The following is a 24,380-nucleotide window of genomic DNA, read 5'->3' on the forward strand; positions in this document are numbered from 1 at the left end:
GCTTAATATGCTTTTGAAGTTACAAAAGAAGTAGGGCAAATAAAGTACAACACAGCCATCTATGAGGCTACACAGGAATTATCGATACGTAAAGCACAGGATATTACAGAATATTCATACAAATAGCTGCACAATCCGAAAAATATGTGGATGAAGGCAGCTTTAGTAGTACTCATCTATGAGATTCGAAGACTAACATGCTTCGGAACTAGAGGCATGAAAACAAAGTAAAAAATGAAAGAATCGAAATTCCGCGAGTAGTGCATTAAAGTTATTAAGAAAAAAATTTACGTAATTCTAACAGTTCATTGAGGATGAGACCATCGTTCTTAGTAATATGATAGATAACCTCCTACTCTTCGAATCTGTCGAGCCTATGATCCATTTCTTCCCTACGTCAAACGCAAATTTCTTCTACGCTTTTCGATTTGTGGCCGAAAATTAACAGATGATCAGCAAAATAGGAATTCTATACATTAGCGCCTCTTTTTCCCAATAAATGTTCCTTGTATCTGATCCTGAAAGATCTTCCAGTTTGTCCAATATAATAAATGAGACTGAATGATCTTCCAGTTTGTCCTATATAATAAATGACACATGTGTCGCAAGTGATGTTATAAACCCCAGAACCATTAGAAGATAGTGATTCACCATTAACAGAGATATTATTCTTCGTTTTCAAAACAGTTGTAGTACTTTTAGTTACAGTGCTTGTAGGTAATACCCCAGTTACATATTAGACACCCTTTTCTAAATATACTTCAGGGATATTGATCAGAACTATATGAACATTCCTACCAGTTACAAGATTAATTTTATTACAATACCATAACTAGAGCTATTTTATTTTGTGGTTTATCCTATTGAAGCAACGCTCACAATGAAAATCATGGATGAAAATGGAACTAAAGACATGAATAGTCAGATTACGTTGATGTTGTAGTAGATGTTTACATAAAATGAGAAAGAGAACTGGAAATTTATGTATGTCACACTCTATATGTAGAAATCGAACAATTTTTTATATGAACACAAATTTTGATCAAACAGAACCCCCAGATATGTTATATTCCTAAACAGTTGCAGCATTAGAAGCTAAGAGTGATGCAACATCAAAATAATAAGTCTAAGGAATATTTACAATACTACTGCCTGGATTATTATTTACACAGTGCCCATTCATCAAAACGGCCTAAAGTGATAACAACTGTTACTGAAAAAATATTGGTGAACTGCATTTAAGGATGTTAGTAAACATAATACGTCATGTACATTGTAAAGAGATAAATGAATGTAAACAATGAACTGTTAAACGAAACAGGAGTGTATCAAAGCCTGCTTCTGATAGGAAAATCACTACCATATCATCTGTTTAATAACTTTCCTATTGCATTAACTTTATGTAATGAAACAAACTTGATGAATTTAAATAATTAAACATAATTTATACAAGTAAGAAAGAAAAATTTTATACTGAAGACATAAAACTTTATTCTCAGTGTCTGAACCTCCTAAGAACAATTTGAATGTTCCACGAAATTTTAGGTAGACTACTCTTAGCGTTACTATTAATCTAATTACTGTTCCAGTTAACACAACTGTAAAATAAATTATTTATAATAAATTATACTTATGTAATGAAACCAATGTACTTTGGGATCAAATTCACATAAGAGAATAATTTTCCATTCATTTAAATTTTAATTGTGTAATTGTCCCTTAACAAACAAAGAAAGGGCATCAACAGAAATTTCAGAGTTAAACGGAGATGATAGACCTGGCAGGTGGAATGAATGTCCTAAATACGACTATGTGGTAGGAGATTTTGTTTTCAGTTATGACTGAAGAAGAAGATATAAGAGACTCATTATTGAAATAAGAAAGTTTGAAAGAGTTTTGGAATCAAACTATGTAGAGAAGACAAAAGCATGTTTGTCTGCTAGTGAGTAACGCATGTTTCTTTGTTTCGCAGATTTACTAGAAATTTGGAGCTGTTATTAAATAGCAACACTGCTAAATATTTTCGAGATCCTTGATCTAATGCCCCATTACCATTCTGTTTAATGATATTTAAGATGTAACTGCATCTAAAATGGAAAACCAAAGAGCAGTATTCAACAATGGCCAGGCCAGTGAGAGCAGAGGAGGCGAGCCCACAGAGAATGCTGTGGACACACAACTGGGCATTGTGGTAAGTGCTGAATTCGTCAAGGTCTATGTGAGTGCAGCGAAACAGGAACAAAACGTGCTTCAGGTCAATGGTTCAGACTGTTGCTGATGCTGTCACTGCAACAGTGTTGCGAAAAAAGTACCGAAGACACTGTAGGTGTATGTGATCCATGTGTGTGCCCTGATCAAATGATTGAAGGGACCTGTGGATATGGCACGATTGTTCAAACGCAACTTAACAGACAAATCTGACGATCTAGATCACTATCAGATATCTTACACTTTTCGGAATTCCAGAGCACGGCAAGGAGAATTTCGAAAGTACGGTGATAAATCTTGCCCGAAAGAAGCTAGGGGTGCAGTGACAGAAAATGACGATGAAAGTCAAAAAGTGGTGTAAACGAGGCCGTGCTCTACGAAACCTAGAACTATAATAGTGAAATTTGTATCATATATGGAATGACGTTAAGAGAGGAGAAGAAACTTTTTGAGTTAGCTCTGCCAATAGCTGGGAGTCTCCAGATGTGAATTAGACAACTTGTGTACCCGTAACGGGTAAGAAAGCTGCTAAAAAATACAATTTTCGTAGCAAATGAACTGAAAACCTAACAAATAGAACCTGAAAACACGTCTTTTCACGCAGCGGTTATTTATATGTTTGTATGATACTGTTTCCGTACAACATAAATGTGATTTACCCATTTGTTATTGAACTACTTTACTTTATTACTATTTCTTTTTTATGTGTCTTTTCCCCTGTACTGACTTAACTTTACCATGTTTTATTTAGCGCATTGTTACCAAATAATTGGTGTTACTCATCATTAGAGCTAATGACATTAAATCATACACTGTCATTTTTTATCTTGCATTTGCTACTGTTGTGTGAGAATTGTTTCTGGTCTACTCAGTAAATTTGACTTCCCACTACCTCTTCTATTCGTGTGACAGCTGTATAACCCAGCTGGCCTCGATCACAGAACTATTTTTCCTACTTTCTCCCAGTTTCCATACGCCTTCTGCACATACTTCATACTTTGACTCCGACATGTCTGAAACAACAGACAAAATGTATTTATATACCTGATTCGCCTTGATCAGCTATGATTCTGACACCGTAAGTACGAATCTACAATCACATTCGACATCCTGCAGGAATTTCAAAGTAGCGAGCAAGGTGGACATAGATGGGCACTGTGGATAGGTGGTGCGAGGTGGGAATGTGGGTCAGCCGAGGACAATACCGAAGTAGTCTGCGTAATAGCAATAGACACTGTGTCCAGGTGGCTCACTGGTTAACGCAATTGCCTAGTAAACAAGAGACCCCAGGTTCGAATCCCGGTGTAGCGCACAGTTTCACTTGTCACACTTACTCCGCGTAAAGTTCCGATGCAGCTGACATAATGAATTTCTGCCTTTTCCCTTCATCCGTCTACCCTCCCCCAACCACCTCCTCCCCTTCAATTTACATAAAATGTCCAGTGTCTGGCCTGTCATCGCGACGAGTTCCACCATATGTTTCAAGATGTAAACACGCATATAAAATTTCTGTCAGAGACAGAAGCGATCCACAACAGAGTAAACGCATTCATCTATGTCTTCTAGAACAGGGCAGATGAAAGATATGAGAGGGGGTAAACAAGCTCTGGCGTATTATCACGCTATGTACATCCAACTCTAATGAAGAGAAACAAGTTGGCTGTATGCTCATATACACCAGGTCACTTTCTTCTTCAAATCTAACGCCACTTCAGCTTAACCTACCCATTATACAGTAAACTGTCACAGCCTCATTCATACATTTGCAATGAAATCCTCAGAGTAATATCCGCAGCTGTTATGTGTGGCTGTAAAATAAATTTCGTGTTGTGGTCGCTAGAGTGTCCAAAAAAGAAAACCACAACGGACTATTTACACAGACGTTAAGTGCACCATTGTATCTTAAACTTCAACAAAGATACAAGTGACAGATTGGTAGATAACGTGCCTTACGTTAAGGAACATGAAAGAGAAACCTTCTGATTTTCTGAGCAACATATGCATTCCACTATATTAAGGTACAATTACTGTTCCCGGAAGACCGGAAAAGTAAGAGGAAAACCAGCACATGTGAAAACGGTTGAGGTAAAGCAACTCAGGAAACTCAGAGACGCCGTACATCACGCATAGAAACGACGTCCCACACCTGAATATCATGTTGCTTACTACTACAAAGGCAACAGAGTTAGTCAGTCTGCGAGAAACGCTACATTAACTCACAATTGATATAAACCAGACGTTGATAGTACAAACTGCTTGTTCTATATAAATGCTAAGTAAATATGGTAGTTTACATAACTGCCTCGATCGAGAAGTCACATTAATGGCAATTATGTTAAAAAAAAGCTGTCAGGCGTGTCACGCCAGCATTTGCTGGACCCGTTATGTCTCGGTCCTAATGACAGAGATTCGTAGTGACCCATTATTGCCCATACAACATTTATTTTCAATCAGTCCTTGACAACTGGTTTCCCTGTTGCTTGGAAAGAGACATCTGTCAAACCACTACCACAGGAAGTCCCCGCCACAGCGCGCTGCCCTCTGACACACCATTTTTATCTTCTACCCATGTGCTAAGTCTTAGACTATGTAGTCTACCAGCAGGTTACGAATTAATTAACAACAAACAATTTATTTGACAGATACCAATCAGGCTAAGAGAAAACACACTTGAAAACGGGAACTGTTTCCCGACACTTGTCCTGTGAAATACGAATAAAAGAAAATTGTGATTGGTAGCAGAAAAGTTATTTATAAACAAACCCATTGCTTTCACAGTCGCAGCCTTTCAAAAAATCCATTTATTATTTACAAAATCACAAAACGTTTTGACAACTTTGGGAAATGGGTAATGTAAATAATGGATGCATATCCAAATATTCAAGAAGAACGTTTAGTGTCTCAAACAGCGACATAGGGTCACTTTATTTTGATATGAATAAGAACAGAAAAATGAATGGTGATCAAGTTTTGTTTTCAGAAATCATCTTATCGGCTGACGAATGGTATCACAGAATTACAAGACAACATACATGTACCACTCATTTCATAAAAGAGAAATTGGAGGCATCTTTCGCCCCACGCACCGTATGGGACGAAAATTCTCCATAAATCTTATTCAGGACCAACTTTACCCCAGTATTATACAGCCTTTCAGACTTGGATCAACCAGGCTAGCTCCTCCTATTCTCAGTCCATTCGCAGCTCAAGAGTATATCACGTACTATCTGAACAACACATACTGGTAGGTTATCAAATCACTTTATACTCACTTTAAGCAGATTTCAGCATAACAATTACTCCTGTCCAGTCACTACCCACCTCTTGGTAGTTCCCTTTTCACTATGCAAGTGGTCCCTGTCGGTGGGAGACACCATCAGCTATGGAGCCAAGCCTATCGTCGAGTGCATTGTTAAACCTCCTCGTCTTCACAGCTTTCGCCAATGTAATACATTATCTTATCCACTACTTCATTGTAAGCGACTGACAGTTCGCAAAGTGAACTAAGTAATGCATTTCAAACGATGTAAGGTCCGTGATGGAATAACAACACTAATTACAGATTGCTACCTGCCACATGTAGGGTGTGTTGAGTCGCAGATAGGGACAGTGAAGAAAGATGTTGAATATTTAAGCTTTTGGAGAAATTCCATCTTTCAGAATAGGAAACAACACACATTTACACATTGACGCAAGCACAACTGACACACACATGGCCACTGTATCCAGGGACTGATACACAACTGCTGCTGCATATCTCATGAACAGTAATGTGGCTGTGTTGGGGCTTTGGTATTAAGGAGGAAGTGAGGGATGGGGAGGGGGAGGGACAGCAGAATAGGACTGGGGACTGTGCTAGTGCTGCCTGACGGAATGTGGAGGTGTTGAGGACAGGATAGGTCTGCTAAGTGCAGTGGCTGTGGTGAGGGTGCAGGAACGATTAGGGGGCTGAAGTGGAGAGGGGAAAGTACTGAGTGGGTGTGTAGGTGGGATAGAAAGTATGTGTAGTACTGGCGAAAGTTCGACCAGTCATGAAGGCAGGCAGCTTGTCAGTAGCTATGCACACATAGAATGCATATCAATGGTGGCAGCTGAGATTGATGCTCACACTGCTGCTTTCACAGGTGGCCCTGAATCTGATGAGTTAGAAGATGCCTGTGATAGGATTGGAGTATGTGGTATTGGTAGAATGTATAGAACAAGTCTCGCATCTAGGTCTACTGTAGGGATACAAGACATGGAGCAAGGGGTTGGGTGCAGGGTTAGAGTACAGGTGGATGAGGATATTGTGTAGCTTAAGTGGGTGGGGGAATACAACTGTAGAAGGGTGGTAAGGATAATGGGGACGATACTATTCATTCCAGGGCTTGATGAGGAGTAGTCGAACCCTGACAGAGAATTTGATTCATTTGCTCCAGTACTGGGTGGTCCTGAATCCAGAGAGGAGTGCTCCTTTGTGGCTAGTCAAAGGGTATGTGGGGTGGGGGGGCCGTAGGTGACGTGTGGCAAGTCGCCTGTTTATGGACAAGATGAGGATTGCTTTTATAAAGCAATTTGTTCTAAATGTTACAGATATTTCACATAGAAAGGAAACTAAAAATTTGTTTTATTACTCGAAACTTTGTTGACAGTAATATCTGGGAAATATTCATAATGCTGGGTATTTTCACAAACGGTAAAATCGTCACAGTGGTGTTAAAACAGTTTATATGGATTACGAAAAAGTGCGTACTTGAGTATCTCAGTCGGTAGAGAACTTGCCCGCGAAATACAAAGATCCCCAGTTAGAGTCACGGCCAGGCACACAGATTTAATTTCCAGGAAGTTTCAACGAAAATTCGTGTTGTGTAAAGTGTGTTGAGTGATTTAATTCTATTTTTAAGCGTATAATCTGTATTGTAATTCAGACAACTGTGGCTGTTGCTGTAGGGTACGAGCACATTATGAGTTGGAAAGTCACCGGGGTCTAGAGTGGGAATCTGAAGTGGGAATTCAGCGAGGCTCTTCCGAAAAACTGAAACTCAGTAGAAAAGAGAGGATAAACGCTAAAGAGTGGTTGGTTGGTTGTTTTGGGGAAGGAGACCAAACAGCGAGGTCATCGGTCTCATCGGATTAGGGAAGGACGGGGAAGGAAGTCGGCCGTGCCCTTTGAAAGGAACCATCCCGGCATTTTCCTGGAGTGATTTAGGGAAATCACGGAAAACCTAAACCAGGATGGCCGGACGCGGGATTGAACCGTCGTCCTCCCGACTGCGACTCCAGTGTCTAACCCCTGCGCTACCTCGCTCGGTGCTGAAGAGTGGGAAAGGATTTGTATTCTTCAGGCTGAATTAGACCTCGCGAAATCTGAACTAGATGGATTGAAGGGGGATGAAGATCATGGAAATTAGGTAGAGGTAACAAGTAATGAGTATAGATGAAAGAGGAAGACTCCTTCAACTTCATCATTTACATCTGAGGTTACAGTATGGAAGAAACTTGACTTTCTACCTGAAGTAGTAGCAGAAGAGCCTCATTCAGTTGTAGGTCACAGTAGGGTTTAACACATTTGTACCAAAGAAACCAACGATAAGTTGTTACCAAAGGAGCGTACGAGGAGGAGATTTCTTGCTGCTAGGCTGTAGTCATTGTAACGGTATAGGCCAGACGGTACATTACAAACTGGGAACAGGGTACCAGGTCACGAGTACTGTGATGCCAAGTGCTAGCCGGCCGCTGTGACCGAGTGGTTCTAGGCGCTTCAGTCCGGAACCGCGCTGCTGCTACAGTCGCAGGTTCGAATCCTGCATCGGGCATGGGTATGTGTGAAGTCCTTAGGTTAGTTAGGTTTAAGTGGTTCTATGTCTAGAGGACTGATGACCTCAGATGTTAAGTGCCATAGTGTTTAGAGCCATATGAACCATTTATGAACCTTTTTTTTTTAGCCAAGTCGACCACTTAGCCAGGTAGCATAGGGACATTGCGCAAGGATTTTGACAAAGTGGGTCACATTACTGTGGTAGGTGGAGTTGAGAATAATCTGGATAAGAAGAGAAATTAGGGCATTAGGGGTGATCTGGGTGAAATAGGAACAGTAATTACACACACAAATGTTTTTGAAGGTGCTGCAGCGCCATGACCGTCCCTGGTTGACATTTCTGTGAACCGTGTGAACATTGAGTTTAAGAGGCTGCTGCTAACTGAAACGAAATCTCATACGAGTGCAGTGACAGTTGCTGCAATAGGGAGACGGGAATAAGCTAGACATTACATACATCTGAATGGGGGAAGGGTTGGTTGAACTTTTTGCAGATAATATACTGGGGGAGGGGGAGGGGAGCGGTGGGACCTCACACACAGCAACATTCCTGTGGTTACTGGTGTAAAAGAGGCACCTGTATCAGGTTAGACTGATTCAGACACCCTGTTCTGAAATAACTGTAAATAACTGGAGAGCATCACAAAATGCTTGATAGTGCACAGAAAATTGGGATTAGCTTTTTTCATCAGAACATTAAAAGACTAAGCAAGAAGGTAGAAGAGCTTCTAGCTATTTTGAAAATTTAGACAGCTATGAAAATATAGACATCCTTTACTATATGGGGACGACAAAACCACAGGGATAGATAAGTTACACAAGGTAACCTTACACTCTAGCATCTTCATCAGGCAGAACTAATATGAGAAATGAGGAGCTATTGTATATATTAAGACAGAAATTCAAAAATATGGTGACTAATAGATTTTGTAATGATCATCACACGTGAATGGGTACTTGTCAATTAATACCGAAAAATAGATGATTTTTAACTGTTACTGTATATATCATTGCTTGGAAATTTTGAATTGTTTACGAGGATTCTGGATTCCTTTCTACGCTATCAGTCGTCAGAAAGTAGCTAATAGTCTCCCAGATTTAGATTTTCTAAGGGTTTATGATAGGTAAAATTATGTAGAAATCTCATTTTGATCCTACAATTTCATCTCAGTAATTAACTTTCCAACATGAGTGAATAAAGACAGTAGGACCCTAATCGGTATTATTTTCTTTGGCGAAGCTCAAAGGCTAAACATTTGTTGCCCAGTAACAAATGCTGTCTCTGGTCATGATACACAGTTATTTACGATAAATAGATAGTGCCTTACAGTATTGAAACTCCTCGGTGGAAATCAGAATAAGTAATGACTCCATAAAAAAATGCTTTTTGAGAACAGTTTATAAGAAATGATCTGGTACGAACTTTATAAGGAACCAAATGCTAACATAAAATTTAATCTATCCCTTGATAAATTCGTATTATTATCTTAAAATAGATTACTACCTAAGCTAATCAGAGAGGCCATCAAACAGCCATTCAAAAACTGTGGGACACTAGAGGGATACTTGTACAAGGAAAATGGAGAAGTATCTGTTGGCGAGAACAAGGAGAGATACTGAAGTAGCAGCATAGTACCAGAACAACTCAGATTTACTAAGAAAAGTCATCAAAACTGAGGAACATGCACATAGTGTAACTGTAATTTCAGCATCAAACGTTAGGCTGTACGGAATGTCACGGAACGAGAGACAGGACAATCAGCCACGAAACAAAATAACATCACTAATGTATTAAACGGAAGGGTGATAAATCATAAATAACGTGTAACAAACGTATTTAATAATTAATTATGAAATATAGTAGAAAGTATAGTGACAAGCAGTACAACATAAAAATCGCAGCAGTATGTTGAAAAAGCAGGTCTCATCAAGCTCAGTCATATGAACGACTCACCAACTTCTCCTTCTGAAATTTAGAGAATTATATATTCTCTCAAAAATAAAAGTTCATCTGGATTTGATGGTGCTTCCAAAATAATAGTAAACATTTGTTCGTATAAGTAAACCTTATATTACCTGAAAAATGTAATTCATCACTGACTTAAGACATTTTTCGGAGCGACTGAAATATGTAGTTGCTAAACTCCTTTTTAAGATAGATGATTAGAGTGATGTCAATAACTACCAACGTGTTTCACTACTGACATCATTTTTAAGAATGGGATATGTTATAGAATTGTATATCACCTGAGCAACGGTAATATCCTCAGCAAATCTGACATTGGACTTGAGAATATTTGCTCTACTCAGAATGCATTTACATTTCATTAATAAAATTTTACAAGCATTTAATAATAAAATTTCGTGGTTGGTATTTTCTGCTACCTATATGAGGCATTTTACTGTGTTAATAATATTATCTCTTAGATAAACTGAAGTTTGATGGGACTGATTGTATAGCCAATCAATGGGTAATGCCGCATCAAACCAAAATAATGTAGGAAGTTCTACTTAGTGATTCAGCTGATACAGTCCAGTGATATTATTCTAACTAGGACAAATCACATGTGTTATTAGCCAAAGATCAGTCTAGGTCTGCAGTTGTTGCTCACACACGTACACTATCTCCCATCCAATATACAATAACTAGCATTAGTTATTTTTTGCAGATGACGCTAGTAACCAATGCAAGTATGCATACAACTATTAAAGGAATGATAAACAGTATTCTTAAGAGTATTATTGATCGGTCGTCTGGAAATGTCTCACTCTCAGTTTTAAAAAGACGCAACGTATTCAGTTCTACACATCTAGGGGTCCTACACGGATGATGTGACCGTACTGACGAGAATTTAAACTGGGAAAAAAACGTTTTGGAACTCCTTAAACAGCTTAGTTTACCCACACTCACACTTGGAATCACTGCAAGTTATGAAGAAAGACAAATCAGTAAGTCGACATTTTTACATAATTTCATTCAATAAAGGTATATGTAACAACGTCCTGGCGCAGCTCATCTTTAGGAAACATAGTCTTCATCATTCAAAAACGTGGTGTAAAGGAAACATGTCGTGAACTCCAAAGATCATCTTGTAGACATCTGTTTCAGGATTTAGGTATTCTGACTACTGCTATGCAATTTCTTTTTCCATCAAGAAGTTTGCTGTACATAATGCAGTGCATTTGTAAAGGAACAACGATGTAGGCACATAATACCAGAAGAAAAAATTACATTCATTACGCCAGTGTAAGGTAGTCTTTAACACAAAAATAGGTGGATAATGCTGTATTCAAAATTTTTGATCACTTACCTAAATATATAAAATGTCTGACAGATAGGAAAGTAAAATAAACTGAAAATGTTCTCCATTGACAACTCCTTCTTTTACGAAGAAGAATTTCTACTAGTGTGACGTGTAACAGGTTGTGGGTAAGAACCCTGTAAATGATCAGTGCCTTACAAAATAGTTCACGGTTGTAGGACTGAGTCTCGGGCTTTCGGTTAACCTGATGATGGCAACGTCATAGTCTGACGGAACATTCTGCCCATTGGACACTAGTTTGTCAACAGTTACACTGGGAGACTGACCACTTCTTATTTTCATAATTATCTGATCCATGCCATATCAAATTGATACAGTTTTACTATACTAAAATCATCCCTTCTAAAAGGCTGGTGTTCTCTTAAATTGATCACAGTGATTTATTTTCAGAATCATTCTCGAAGTTAGACAGCAGTACGTTTGTGATGACGTAGATATCAACAGTATGTTAAGCCCTAACCTTTCACCGTTTCTTCACAGTGTTAGAGCACCCTTATAGACATCTATAACTTGTAAGGGGGCTGAGTAAATAATATTTCGAGTTGGAACGCATGTCTGGAAACGCACCGTTCCTTGCTAGAAAACTTATTTATAACGCAACCACTTTTACAAGTAGTTTATTAAGCGTGACCCAGTACACCACTTGTTTCACCATTATGCTCATTAAAAAACCAAGAAAGATAACCCGTTGACGGGCTCGCTTCAGCGAGATTTAGCACGGCTTCTTGCATTTCGGAAGTGCTGTGTCTCCCTGCAGCAGCACAGTAACGCCTGCTCACAGTAAAGGTACACCTTTCTCGAAGCCGTTGCGTAATTGCAACGAGAAGGGTATGCAATGGTGTCGGACATTGTGGGTAGCGATCTTCATAAAGGCGACGAGCTGCTGTTTCATTACTGTGAGCTTCGCCATACAGAAGGATCGTGTCGGTATATTCTGCAAACGTGTGCTCACCCATGTAGCCCTGACACTTACGAGAATGGAACTCGAACCAGGTGGGAAAGGTAGTATAGACGTCAAATGACATCAGCCGATCCGACAGAATCAGCCCTCCCCCCCCCCCCCCCCACCTCCCCTGCGCCGCCGTCACTACCCTGTTGTATATCTACCTAGAAAACAAGTTTTCAAGCGGCTGTAGTACGTAAACGGTACGTTTTAAGACATGGATTCCAGTTCGTAATATTGTGTACTCTGTCCCCTCCACAAGTTATAGAAGGCTATTCCCTGCCCATTTGTCAGGTGTGTAACTAGCTGACTGTCTACGGTTTGAGCCAACTTCATAATTGCTTGCCTCTGCAAATGGTCTGTTACCCTAGATGTAAAGAAGAAAAGGGGAAAGACTGAGCAGCTGCATGTGTTTCTAGTGGCCACAGTATCTTATCCATATTTCATCTTAACATTTCATTAGGTTATTGGTACCTGTCGGAGCCCCACACGCGTGTTTGATGCATTTATGTGCCATATTTCAATGTACCTAGTCTTTCCTCTTTTTGTCCGATCAGTTGAATATATGGATGAGAGTGTGCAATGATTTAAGCGTGTAGGTACGTGGGAGCGTAGTAGTCTGCCATTGTGTCAGAACAGCCAAGTGTAGGAAACACGTGCCAGGTAGCAAAGTGGTTTCTGTTTCCCTTGGACGGACCTTTTTTGTAGGTTAGCACCACAGTAGGGGTTCCTCTGGTCACTTTCGTAGGTATGGGGCGGTTTTGGTTGAGAGCGAATGCTCGTGGATTGTTCCGTGGGACGCGAGACCTACTGGCGGTAATTGTGCCTTTGCGATGAGAAGTTAATGTTGTGTTTTATGTAAGTAGTCAAAGAAAATCATTCCTTTCATTGTTCGTAGCTTATCCTGTGTGACATATTTTACTTGCTAATTCGCGACTGTTAAATGCGTTAAAATCCAGGGAAGGTGTAGGCTATTGTTCAGTTGAACTGTTAATCAAACACGTGGAGCCGTGTTGGGTTTATTGTGATTCAGTTAATTCTTCTTAGTATCCCTTTCGCAAGAGCATATATGTTGTGTATGATTTCCGTGATTTTATGACAGAATTTTGTGCAATTTGTCTCACTTGATAACTTTCTTTGTGCACGCTTTTGTTTGTGAGGTCCACGTGCTCGTGATCTAATAAGAAAGTTTGTGGTGCCAAGGCTATAGTGATCTTCCGCTGTAGAATATCTGAATTAATTATGATTCTTAATTAGGCTTCATTTTTATAGCAATACACTTCAAACAGAAATTTTATTAATTTATCCAGCATGTTGAAATCAAGGGAACAGCCTTTCTTGCTGCCCACGTATGCTGTGGTGAAGGTTTTTAGTTCTTTTCCTTCCTGTTAGTGTGTCAAGTGTATGTGAATATAAGCGTTCATAATTAAACCATCCTTTGAACATTCCTTTTCCATAGATCACAGACCTTGCAGGGGACTCCGAAGTAATTTTCTAGAATTAATTAGTATGCGACGTATTAGATTGCAGCCAACAGCAGTCATCATGTTACCCACTATACTCGGTCATGTGTGCAATTTACCGATAAGATAAATGTTCTTCTGCCAGAATTTTTGTTTACGCTCTCACTGCTGAAATTCCACTTCTTGCTTCATCCAGCTGTGATGTGCGGCACATCCTACTGAATTCCGTTTGCGCGACAGTTGTATTGAGGCCACACTTTACCCCTATATTCAGATTAACTGTAAAGATACCCCACAAATGTAAAGATACCTTTCAGCGTCAACCTATATTCACTTCATAATGTCTTCAAAAGTGATAGTATGACATTGATTCTTATGTAACAGTTTTAAATTTTATATACTGAAACATTCCGGGGTTAATGATCGAGGGAATGAGTTTATTTACATTTTGGCGAATGCTTTTGGTAACGGAGACTTTTTATCTCACCCTCATACCCATGTGAACCTCACTCCTGTTGCAGGGAGAAGATGTGCTGGTGACCGTTCAGCAGGGAACACTACGAGGATCCACAGCCACGAGCGTCTACAACACCTCTTACTCGGCCTTTTTGGGTATCCCGTATGCCGTGCCGCCAACCGGGAAGTTGCGATTTTTGGTGAGTGTTCAACTGTCAGTGAGTAAAGTTGGACAGCTGTCTGAAGGTGACAGGGCACACAGTTTTTGAACTGATCTTGTTTCAGTCCATCGAGAAATCTCAACAAAAATATCCAGATGGAAGAAAAAATGTCGAAACGTATCTACAATGAAGAAAACCGGCAAAGCGGGAACTTGCAAACAGCGTTTCGGATAAATAACTCGTGTGGGAAGTTATATATAATTTGTAATATACAAATGGGATGTCAGTTTGACACAGTACAAGTAATACTAATACGAATAGTAATTATTACATGCTGTAAGTACGATTCTTTTAAAGGCGACGTGTGAGACCCCAACAGCGTCATTCTTCTTGAAAAAAAAAAAAAAACTTCCAGCTTGACGAGGATTTGAAAAATGCAGCAACACGCTTTCCTGAAAGCTACCGATGCATCTTCTGTAACACATATGTGCTGTCTTACAAACGATTCGTAATTTATATAGCATTACAGGTACCTGGAGCTAAAGAAAAAAAGGAACAGAGATTCGGGTTTGACGTCTCGTCTGCGTCGAGGTCTTTAGTCACGGAGCACAAATTACGATTTATTTAAGGGTGAGGAAGGAACTCGGCAGTGCACTTTCAAAGGAATCGTCCCGGGGTCTGTCTGGAGAAATGTAGGAAATCATGGAATGGCAGAGGGTAACTCTTACCACAACTAGTTAACTTGTTTCCTGTTCCACTCGCAAATGGAGTGAGAGAAAAACGAATGTCTGTATCCCTCTGTGTGAGCTCTAATTTCTTTCACCTTCCTTTCATGGGCCTAACGTAAAACGTCCATTGGTAGCAATACAATCTCTCTGTAGTCAGCTTCAAATGCCGGTTCCCTAAATTTTCTCAAAATTATTTTGCGACAAGAACGTCGTCTTCGCTCCAGGTATTTCCATAAGAGCTCACAAAGTTTGCCGATAATACTCGGTGTTGATCAAACTACCGCTACAGATCAAGCCTCACGCCGCTGATTTAGTTAGATGTCTGCCTTTAATCTGACCTGGTGGTGATCCGAACCACTCAAGCATTTATCTAGAACGGATTGCACTTATTGTTCTATACGCGGTATATTTTACACATGATTTACATTTTCCTAAAATTATCCCAATACTAAAATTCTCGCCTTCTCCACTACCGTCCTTGCGAGCTCATTCCACTTTATATCACTTTGCAGCGTTACACCAGAATATTAAATCGACATGACTGTGTCAAGCAGCATTCTACCAATATTGTACTCGAAAATTGGAGGTTTGTTTTTCCTTCTCATCCACGTTAACTTACACTTTTCTACATTTAGAAAAGCTTCCATTTATCACATCAACTAGAAGTTTTGTCTGTCATCTGATACCGTCCTACTGTCACTCATCGACGATAACTACCTGTACACAAATAGCAATAGGTTCCTGCTCACTCTGTCCATCAGATTATTTATGTATTTAGAGAACCGAAGGTTTCTTAGTTGTTACGTCCCTTGTACCAATGTTGGTCTTTTCTAATTCAGTAATTTCCCTTGTCAAAGGTTTCCATTCACCTTCAGCTGAACTACCTACATTAAAATTCATTATCAGAGTATCTACCCAATTACATCTACACCCACATCATACTCCGCAAGCCACCTAATGGTGTGTAGCGGAGGGTACTTTCGGTACCGCTATGTGCCCCCTTCAACTCGGTTCCACTCGCGAATAGTGCGTAGGAAGAATGATTGTCAGTAAGCCTCTGTATTGGCTCTAATTTCACGAATTTTCTCTTCATGGTCAATACGCGAGATGTGTGTGGGGGAAAGTAATATGTTGTCCGACTCCTCCTGAAGAGTACTGTACCGAAATTTCTCTTCTGGGACTTTACCAATGCAAGACGTGTTCTATTTGAAGTATGTGAGGACATATGTTCTCTTAGGATAATGTGACTGATCTGTCTAAGTTTCAGCACGCAGTTAATCACGGCTCTAAAACAGAATTCTTCTAACCTAACAAAAACAGCGTGCAAACAATACATTCTACATTGTCTTAGGAGTCGCTTCCTCCGTGTCATAAAGACTGATCTGTTAAGGTGGGCTCTACATTTTCCGGCCAGTAGAGAAGCCTCAGAACCGAAGTGTCAGCGGCCATTCGTCCCGCGTCACGACATCCAACCGGTTGCGCCCAGTGCGTTCAGTAGCCGCCGGCACAGATTCCTCCACATCTCGGAAGAGATCTCCAGTCAAGCTTACCGAGTGCTCAGTAGCAACCTTTCACGGTCACCCTGGCATTTCCCAGATGCGATGTTCGCCACGCTTGTTTCCTAGTCTTCGTCTACTTGCTCTGAGGGTTTTCTGATGCGTTCAGCGTGAACTGCCACGTCGTAAAGAAACTGATTAATTAACTAACTTGACCTTTGACGCAGATAAGACAGGTACTGCATTTAAACGCTCTCTTGATATCTTTGACTAGATGCATATATTTTAAAATTATTAACTTGTCTGAGATAAAAGTATGTGAAAGAATTTGACTTTAGATGATTATGTTTTCTTCGTGGCTGCTGTAGAGGAGAACGGTTTAGGTATAGGATCAGTTGGCGGTCGGACGTTTCCGTTTCTCCGGTTCTCAGAGATCGCCGGACTGAGTCGGAGAAAACCACTTCAACTCGCGATGAAGACCGTCTCTCTTGGCAGCTAAAGTACACAGTCGCCGTAAGATTTTTTGGAAACATGTTCAGAAGGAGAAGGTTGAGCAACAGTGGTAATGTGGTGTCTTCTAACAAATTGGTCGCTTAGCGAACGTCTTGAACACACAAGCTGACGGCGAAATATTACGCGTCGTTTTGACAGTGATAGTAGCAGATTTGCCCAGTATTGTTAATATGAGGAAATCACTACGCACTGTGTTGCTAAACACACTAATAGTTTTATGAAGGTCTGGGCATCTAACATCGAATAAAGGTTCGTAGACGATATTTAACTCTTTTTCGTAAGAGAAATTGTTTATTTTTGATAATTGCGATTACAAGCTGTATCTCTTCTGCACATCAAATTACGTCTATATATATATATATATATATATATATATATATATATATATATATATATATATATATATATATAGCCAGAAAAGGCTAGATGCTTTTTTTTCACAGTAAAGAGCGTTGTCATCTCAATTAAGGTTGCGCATCATCGCTGGTACTCGCAGATGTAATATTAAAGTACTATTACATTACGTAGGGACATATCGAAATATGTATTTCATAAAGCTTCCTTCGCCCACTGCGAGCATTTTTTTTTTTTTTGGTCATCAGTCTACTGACTGGTTTGATGCGGCCCGCCAGGAAATCCTTTCCTGTGCTAACGTCTTCATCTCAGAGTAGCACTTGCAACCTACGTCCTCAATTATTTGCTTGACGTATTCCAATCTCTGTCTTCCTCTACAGTTTTTGCCCTCCACAGCTCCCTCTAGTACCATGGAAGTCATTCCCTCATGTCTTAGCAGATGTCCTATCATCCTGTCCCTTCTCCTTATCAGTGTTTTTTACATATTCCTTTCCTCTCCGATTCTGCATAGAACCTCCTCCTCATTCCTTACCTTATCAGTCCACCTAATTTTCAACATTCGTCTATAGCACGACATCTCAAATGCTTCGATTCTCTTCTGTTCCGGTTTTCCCACAGTCCATGTTTCACTACCATACAATGCTGTACTCCAGACGTACATACTCAGAAATTTCTTCCTCAAATTAAGGCCGGTATTTGATATTAGTAGACTTCTCTTGACCAGAAATGCCTTTTTTGCCACAGCGAGTCTAATACTGGATCCCCTATCTCTTCTAAATCGACTCCTGTTTCTTCTTATATCATATCAGACAAATCTTCACCCTCATAGAGGCTTTCAATGTATTCTTTCCACCTATCTGCTCTCTCCTCTGCATTTAACAGTGGAATTCCCGTTGCACTCTTAATGTTACCACCGTTGCTTTTAATGTCACCAATGGTTGTTTTGACTTTCCTGTATGCTGAGTCTGTCCTTCCGACAATCATATCTTTTTCGATGTCTTCACATTTTTCCTGCAGCCATTTCGTCTTAGCTCCCTGCACTTCCTATTTATTTCATTCCTCAGCGACTTGTATTTCTGTATTCCTGATTTTTCCGGAACATGTTTGTACTTCCTTCTTTCATCATTCAACCGAAGTATTTCTTCTGTTACCCATGGTTTCTTCGCAGCTACCTTCTTTGTACCTATGTTTTCCTTCCCAACTTCTGTGATGGCCCTTTTTAGAGATGTCCATTCCTCTTCAACTGTACTGCCTACTGCGCTATCTATAGCGTTAGAGAACTTCAAACGTATCTCGTCATTCCTTAGTACCTCCGTATCCCACTTCTTTGCGTATTGATTCTTCCTGACTAATGTCTTGAACTTCAGCCTACTCTTCATCACTACTATATTGTGATCTGAGTCTATATCTGCTCCTGGGTACGCCTTACAATCCAGTATCTGATTTCGGAATCTCTGTCTGACCATGATGTAATCAATTGAAATCTTCCCGTATCTCCCGGCCTTTTCCAAGTATACCTCCTCCTCTTGTGATTCTTGAACAGGGTATTCCTTATTACAAGCTGAAACTTGTTACAGAACTCAATTAGTCTTTCTCCTCTTTCATTCCTTGTCCCAAGCCCATATTCTCCTGTAACCTTTTCTTCTACTCCTTCCCCTACAACTGCATTCCAGGCGCCTATGACTATTAGATTTTCGTCCCCCTTTGCATACTGCATTACCCTTTCAATATCTTCATACACTTTCCCTATCTGTTCATCGTCAGCTTGCGACGTCGGCATGTATACCTGAACTATCGTTGTCGGTGTTGGTCTGCTGTCGATTCTGATTAGAACAACCGGGTCACTGAACTGTTCACAGTAACACACGCTCTGCCCTACCGTCCTATTCATAACGAATCCTACATCTGTTATACCATTTTCTGCTGCTGTTAATATTACCCGATACTCATCTGACCAGAAATCCTTGTCTTCTTTCCACTTCACTTCACTGACCCCTACTATATCTAGATTGAGCCTTTGCATTTCCCTTTTCAGATTTTCTAGTTTCCCTACCACGTTCAAGCCTCTGACATTCCACGCCCCGACTCGTAGAACGTTATCCTTCCGTTGATTATTCAATCTTTTTCTCATGGTAACCTCCCCCTTGGCAGTCCCCTCCCGGAGATCCGAATGGGGGACTATTCCGGAATGTTCTGCCAATGGAGAGATCATCATGACACTTCTTCAATTACAGGCCACATGTCCTGTGGATACACGTTACGTGTCTTTAATGCAGTGGTTTCCATTGCCTTCTGCATCCTCATGTCGTTGATCATTGCTGATTCTTCCGCCTTTAGCGGCAATTTCCCACCCCTAGTACAAGAGAGTGCCCTGAACCTCTATCCGCTCCTCCGCCCTCTTTGACAAGGCCGTTGGCAGAATGAGGCTGACTTCTTATGCCGGAAGTCTTCGGCCGCCAATGCTGATTATTTACCAAAATTTAGGCAGTGGCGGCGATCGAACCCGGGACCGAAGACGTTTTGATTATAAATCACGGGCATACTGAACCGAATAAGGAAGTGAAAGTCTGTCTACCTTGGGCTCCAAGCTATATTACTGCAGCGTGTAGAAGAGTGATTTTGTAACACTGTTCTTGTCTTGTATAATCGTTTAAGTGCTGAGTCGGAGAAGTGTTTCATAATGCGCAGCATGTTAATCCACCCTGGAGAACAACTACAAAGGGCTGGGCAGCATTTTTGAAGGGAGCTTTGGAGATATTTCCTTTTCATATTTGCCGTGCTGTCACCCATAAAATAGCTCCCGCTATAAATGATTACAACTACAATCTGTAGTTTACACAAGGCACAGCTATTAATGAAGGGGGTCGTCTGAATTTTATCCAAGGTTGTTGTTGCTTCCCTTCTCAATGCTGCTCTGAATAAACAATTTTTTGGTTGGATATAGTAGTAATCCCTATGAACCATGGACCTTGCCGTTGGTGGGGTGGCTTGCTTGCCTCAATGGAGGGGTATCTGCTGAGAGACCAGACAAACGTGTGGTTCCTGAAGAGGGGCAACAGCCTTTTCAGTAGTTACAGGGGCAAGTCTGGATGATTGACTGATCTGACCTTGTAAAACTAACCAAAACGGCCTTGCTGTGCTGGTACTGCGAACGGCTGAAAGCAAGGGGAAACTACAGCCGTAATTTTTCCCGAGGGAATGCAGCTTTACTGCATGGTTAAATGATGACGACGTCCTCTCGAGTAAAATAGTCCACCATTCGGATCTCCGGGCGGGGATTACTTCGGAGGACGTCGTTACCAGGAGAAAGAATATTGGCGTTCTACGGGTCGGTTCGTGCAATGTCAGATCCCTTAATCGGGCAGGTTGGTTAGAAAATTGAAAAAGGGAAATGGATCGGCTTAAGTTAGATCTAGTGGGAATTTGTGAAGCTCGGTGGCAGGAAAAACAAGACTTCTGGTCAAGTGAATACAGTGTTATAAATACAAAATCCAATAGGGGTAATGCAGGAGCAGGTTCAATAATGAATAAAAAATAGGAGTGCGGGTAAGCTACTACAATCAGAACAGTGAACGCATTATTGTGGCGAAGATAGACACGAAGCCCACGCCTACCACAGTAGTACAAGTTTATATGCCAACTACCTATGCAGATGAGAAAAAGATTGATAATATATATGATGAGATAAAAGAAATTATTCAGATAGTGAAGGGAGAGGAAAATTTAACAGTCATGGGTGACTGGAATTCGATAGTAGGAAAAGGAAGAGAAGGAAACGTGGTAGGTTAATATGGAATGGGGGTAAGAAATGAAAGAGGAAGCCGCCTTGTAGAATTTTGCACAGAGTATAACTTAATCAGAGCTAACACTTGCTTAAGAACCATGAAAGAAGGTTGTATACATGGAAGAGACCTGGAGAGAACAGAAAGTTTAAGACAGATTATATAATGGTAAGACAGAGATTTAGGAACCAGGTTTTAAATTATAAGACATTTCCAGGGACAGATGTGGACTCTGACCACAATCTATTGGTTATTAACTGTAGATTAAAACTGAAGAAACAGCAAAAAGGAGGGAATTTAAGGCGATGGGACCTGGATAAACTGACAGAACCAGAGGTTGTACAGAGTTTCAGGGAGAGTATAAGGGAACAATTGACAGGAATGGGGGAAAGAAACACAGTAGAAGAAGAATGGGTAGCTTTGAAGGATGAAGTGAAGCCAGCAGAGGATCAAGTAGGTAAAAAGGCTAGCGCTAGTAGAAATCTTTGGGTGACAGAAGAAATATTGAATATGATTGACCAAAGGAGAAAATATAAAAATGCAGTAAATGAAGCAGGGAATAAGGAATACAAATGTCTGAAAAATTTGATCGACAGAAAGTGTAAAATGGCTAAGCAGGGATGGCTAGAGGACAAATGTAAGGATGTACTGGGTTATCTCACTAGGGGTAAGATAGGTACTGCCTACAAGAAAATTAAGGAGGCCTTTGGAGAAAAGAGAACCACTTGTATGAATATCAAGAGCTCGGATGGAAGCCCAGTTCTAAGCAAAGAAGGGTGGAAGGAGTATATAGAGGGTCTATACAAGGGTGATGTACCTGAGGACATTGTTATGGAAATGGAAGAGGATGTACAGAGGATGAAACGGGAGATACGATACTGCGTGAAGTGTTTTACGGAGCACTGAAAGACCTAAGTCGAAACAAGGCCCCGGGAGCAGACACAATTCCATTAGACAGCCTTGGGAGACCCAGCCCTGACGAAACTCTACCATCTGGTGAGCAAGATGTATGAGACAGGCGAAATACCCTCAGACTTCAAGAAGAATATAAAAATTCCAATCCCAAAAAAAGCAGGTGTTGACAGATGTGAAAATTACCGAACTATCAATATAATAATTCACTACTGTAAAATACTAACGCGATTTTTTTTACAGACGAATGGAAAACCTGGTAGAAGCCGACCTCGGGGAAGATCAATTTGGATTCCCTAGAAATACTGGAACACTTGAGGCAATACTGACCCTACGACTAATCTTAGAAAATAGATTAAGGAAAAGCAAACCTACGTTTCCAGCATTTGTAGACTTAGAGAAAGCTTTTGCCAATGTTGACTGGAATACTCTCTTTCAAATTCTGAATACGGCAGGGGTACAATACAGGGAGCGAAAGGCTATTTACAATTTGTACAGAAAAAAGATGGTGGTTGTAACAGTCGAGGGGCATGAAAGGGAAGAAGTGTTTGGTAAGGGAGTGAGACAGGGTTGTAGCCTATTCCCGATGTTATTCAATCTCTATATTGAGCATGCAGTAAAGGAAACAAAAGACAAATTCGGAGTTGGTATTAAAATCCATGGAGAAGGCCGGCCGCGGTGGTGTAGCGGTTCTAGGCCCGCAGTCCGGAACCGCGCGATTGCTACAGTCGCAGGTTCGAATCCTGCCTCGGGCATGGATGTGTGTGATGTCCTTAGGTTAGTTAGGTTTAAGTAGTTCTAAGTTCTAGGGGATTGATGACCACAGATGTTAAGTCCCATACTGCTCAGAGCCATTTGAACCATTTGAACCATGTAGAAGAAACAAAAACTTTGAGGTTCGCCGATGACATTGTAATTATGTCAGAGACAGCAAAGGACTTGGAGGAGCAGCTGAACGGAATGGACAGTGTCTTGAAAGGAGGGTATAAGATGAACGTCAACAAAAGCAAAACGAGGATAATGGAATGTAGTCGAATAAAGTCGGGTGATGCAGAGGGAGTTAGATTAGGAAATGAGACACTTAAAGTAGTAAAGGAGTTTTGCTGTTTGGGGAGCAAAATAACTGATGATGTACGAAGTAGTGAGGATACAAAATGTAGATGGCGATGGCAAGGAAGGCGTTTCTGAAGAAGAGAATTTGTTAACATCGAGTATGGATTTAAGTGCCAGTAAGTCGTTTCCGAAAGTATTTGTATGGAGTGTAGCCATGTATGGAAGTGAAACATGGACTATAAATAGTTTGGACAAGAAGAAAATAGAATATTTCGAAATGTGGTGCTTCAGAAGAATCCTGAAGATTAGGTGGGAATATCACATAACTAATGAGGAGGTACTGAATAGAATTGGGGAGAAGAGAAATTTGTGGCACAACTTGACTAGAAGAAGGGTCGGTTGGAAGGACATGTTGAGAGGCATCAAGGGATCACGAAATTAATATTGGAAAACAGCGTGGAGGGAGACCACGAGATGAGTACACTATGCAGATTCAGAAGGATGTAGTTTGCAGTAGGTACTGGGAGATGAAGAAGCTTGCACAGGATAGAGTAGCATGGAGAGCTGCATCAAACCAGTCTCAGGGCTGAAGACCACAACAACAACACAATATTAATCTTTTATTTTCGTTGACTGTGTGTCCTAGTTGACGTCTTACCGCCCTGCGCGTTATGAGAGTGGACATTGTGAATTTTTAAGCGCCATTTTTTCGGAAAAGGCGTTTTCAATGTTGTTTTTTCTTACTCTCAGTACTCTGTTGCATATTTGTAGGTTTGTTCAGGTGCCAAGCCATGATCAAAGTGTTTAAACATGCATTGTAGATGGCACATGGTCCATGTGCCAAGCAGTGTTTCCCTCTAGAGTTCCAAATGCCATGAGTCGGGGCACTACTTGAACCTATCTAACCTAAGGACATCACACACATCCATGGGCGAGGCAGTAGACTAGCTATAGTAAGGGTGTACAGGTTGGCACACCAGAGGAATTCGTGGTGAGGCCGCACCCGAACAGTCAGAAGCCTGAAAATTAAAAAAAGTGAATAATGTTTGCGAAAGTTATTGCGAACAAAGTTAGTAGCAAAGAAGTAATAAATTTAAACGTCATGCACGATGTGACAGTTTTCGATGCATCTCTTTGTGTCGTCATGTCTTATGAACTGATTCTTACAGTGATTTAATTTTGCTAATTAAT

The 24,380-nt window shown here is 40.5% G+C and overlaps 1 protein-coding gene across 3 annotated transcripts in view; it reads left to right on the plus strand.

Moving 5' to 3' along the window:
- Window positions 1-24,380, plus strand: part of LOC126475037 (acetylcholinesterase-like) — a 136,494-nt gene that overhangs the window by 44,460 nt on the left and 67,654 nt on the right. For all 3 annotated transcript variants that reach the window (XR_007586645.1, XM_050102583.1, XM_050102582.1), the window contains exon 3: window positions 14,256-14,390. Coding sequence is in view for 2 of the 3 variants with exons in the window: in XM_050102583.1 (XP_049958540.1) it covers window positions 14,256-14,390 (135 nt within the window). In the remaining variant the exon portion in view is untranslated. The remainder of the gene's footprint in view (window positions 1-14,255; window positions 14,391-24,380) is intronic.

This window comes from Schistocerca serialis, chromosome 4 (assembly GCF_023864345.2).
Source record: "Schistocerca serialis cubense isolate TAMUIC-IGC-003099 chromosome 4, iqSchSeri2.2, whole genome shotgun sequence".
NCBI classification, from domain to species: Eukaryota; Metazoa; Arthropoda; class Insecta; order Orthoptera; family Acrididae; genus Schistocerca; species Schistocerca serialis.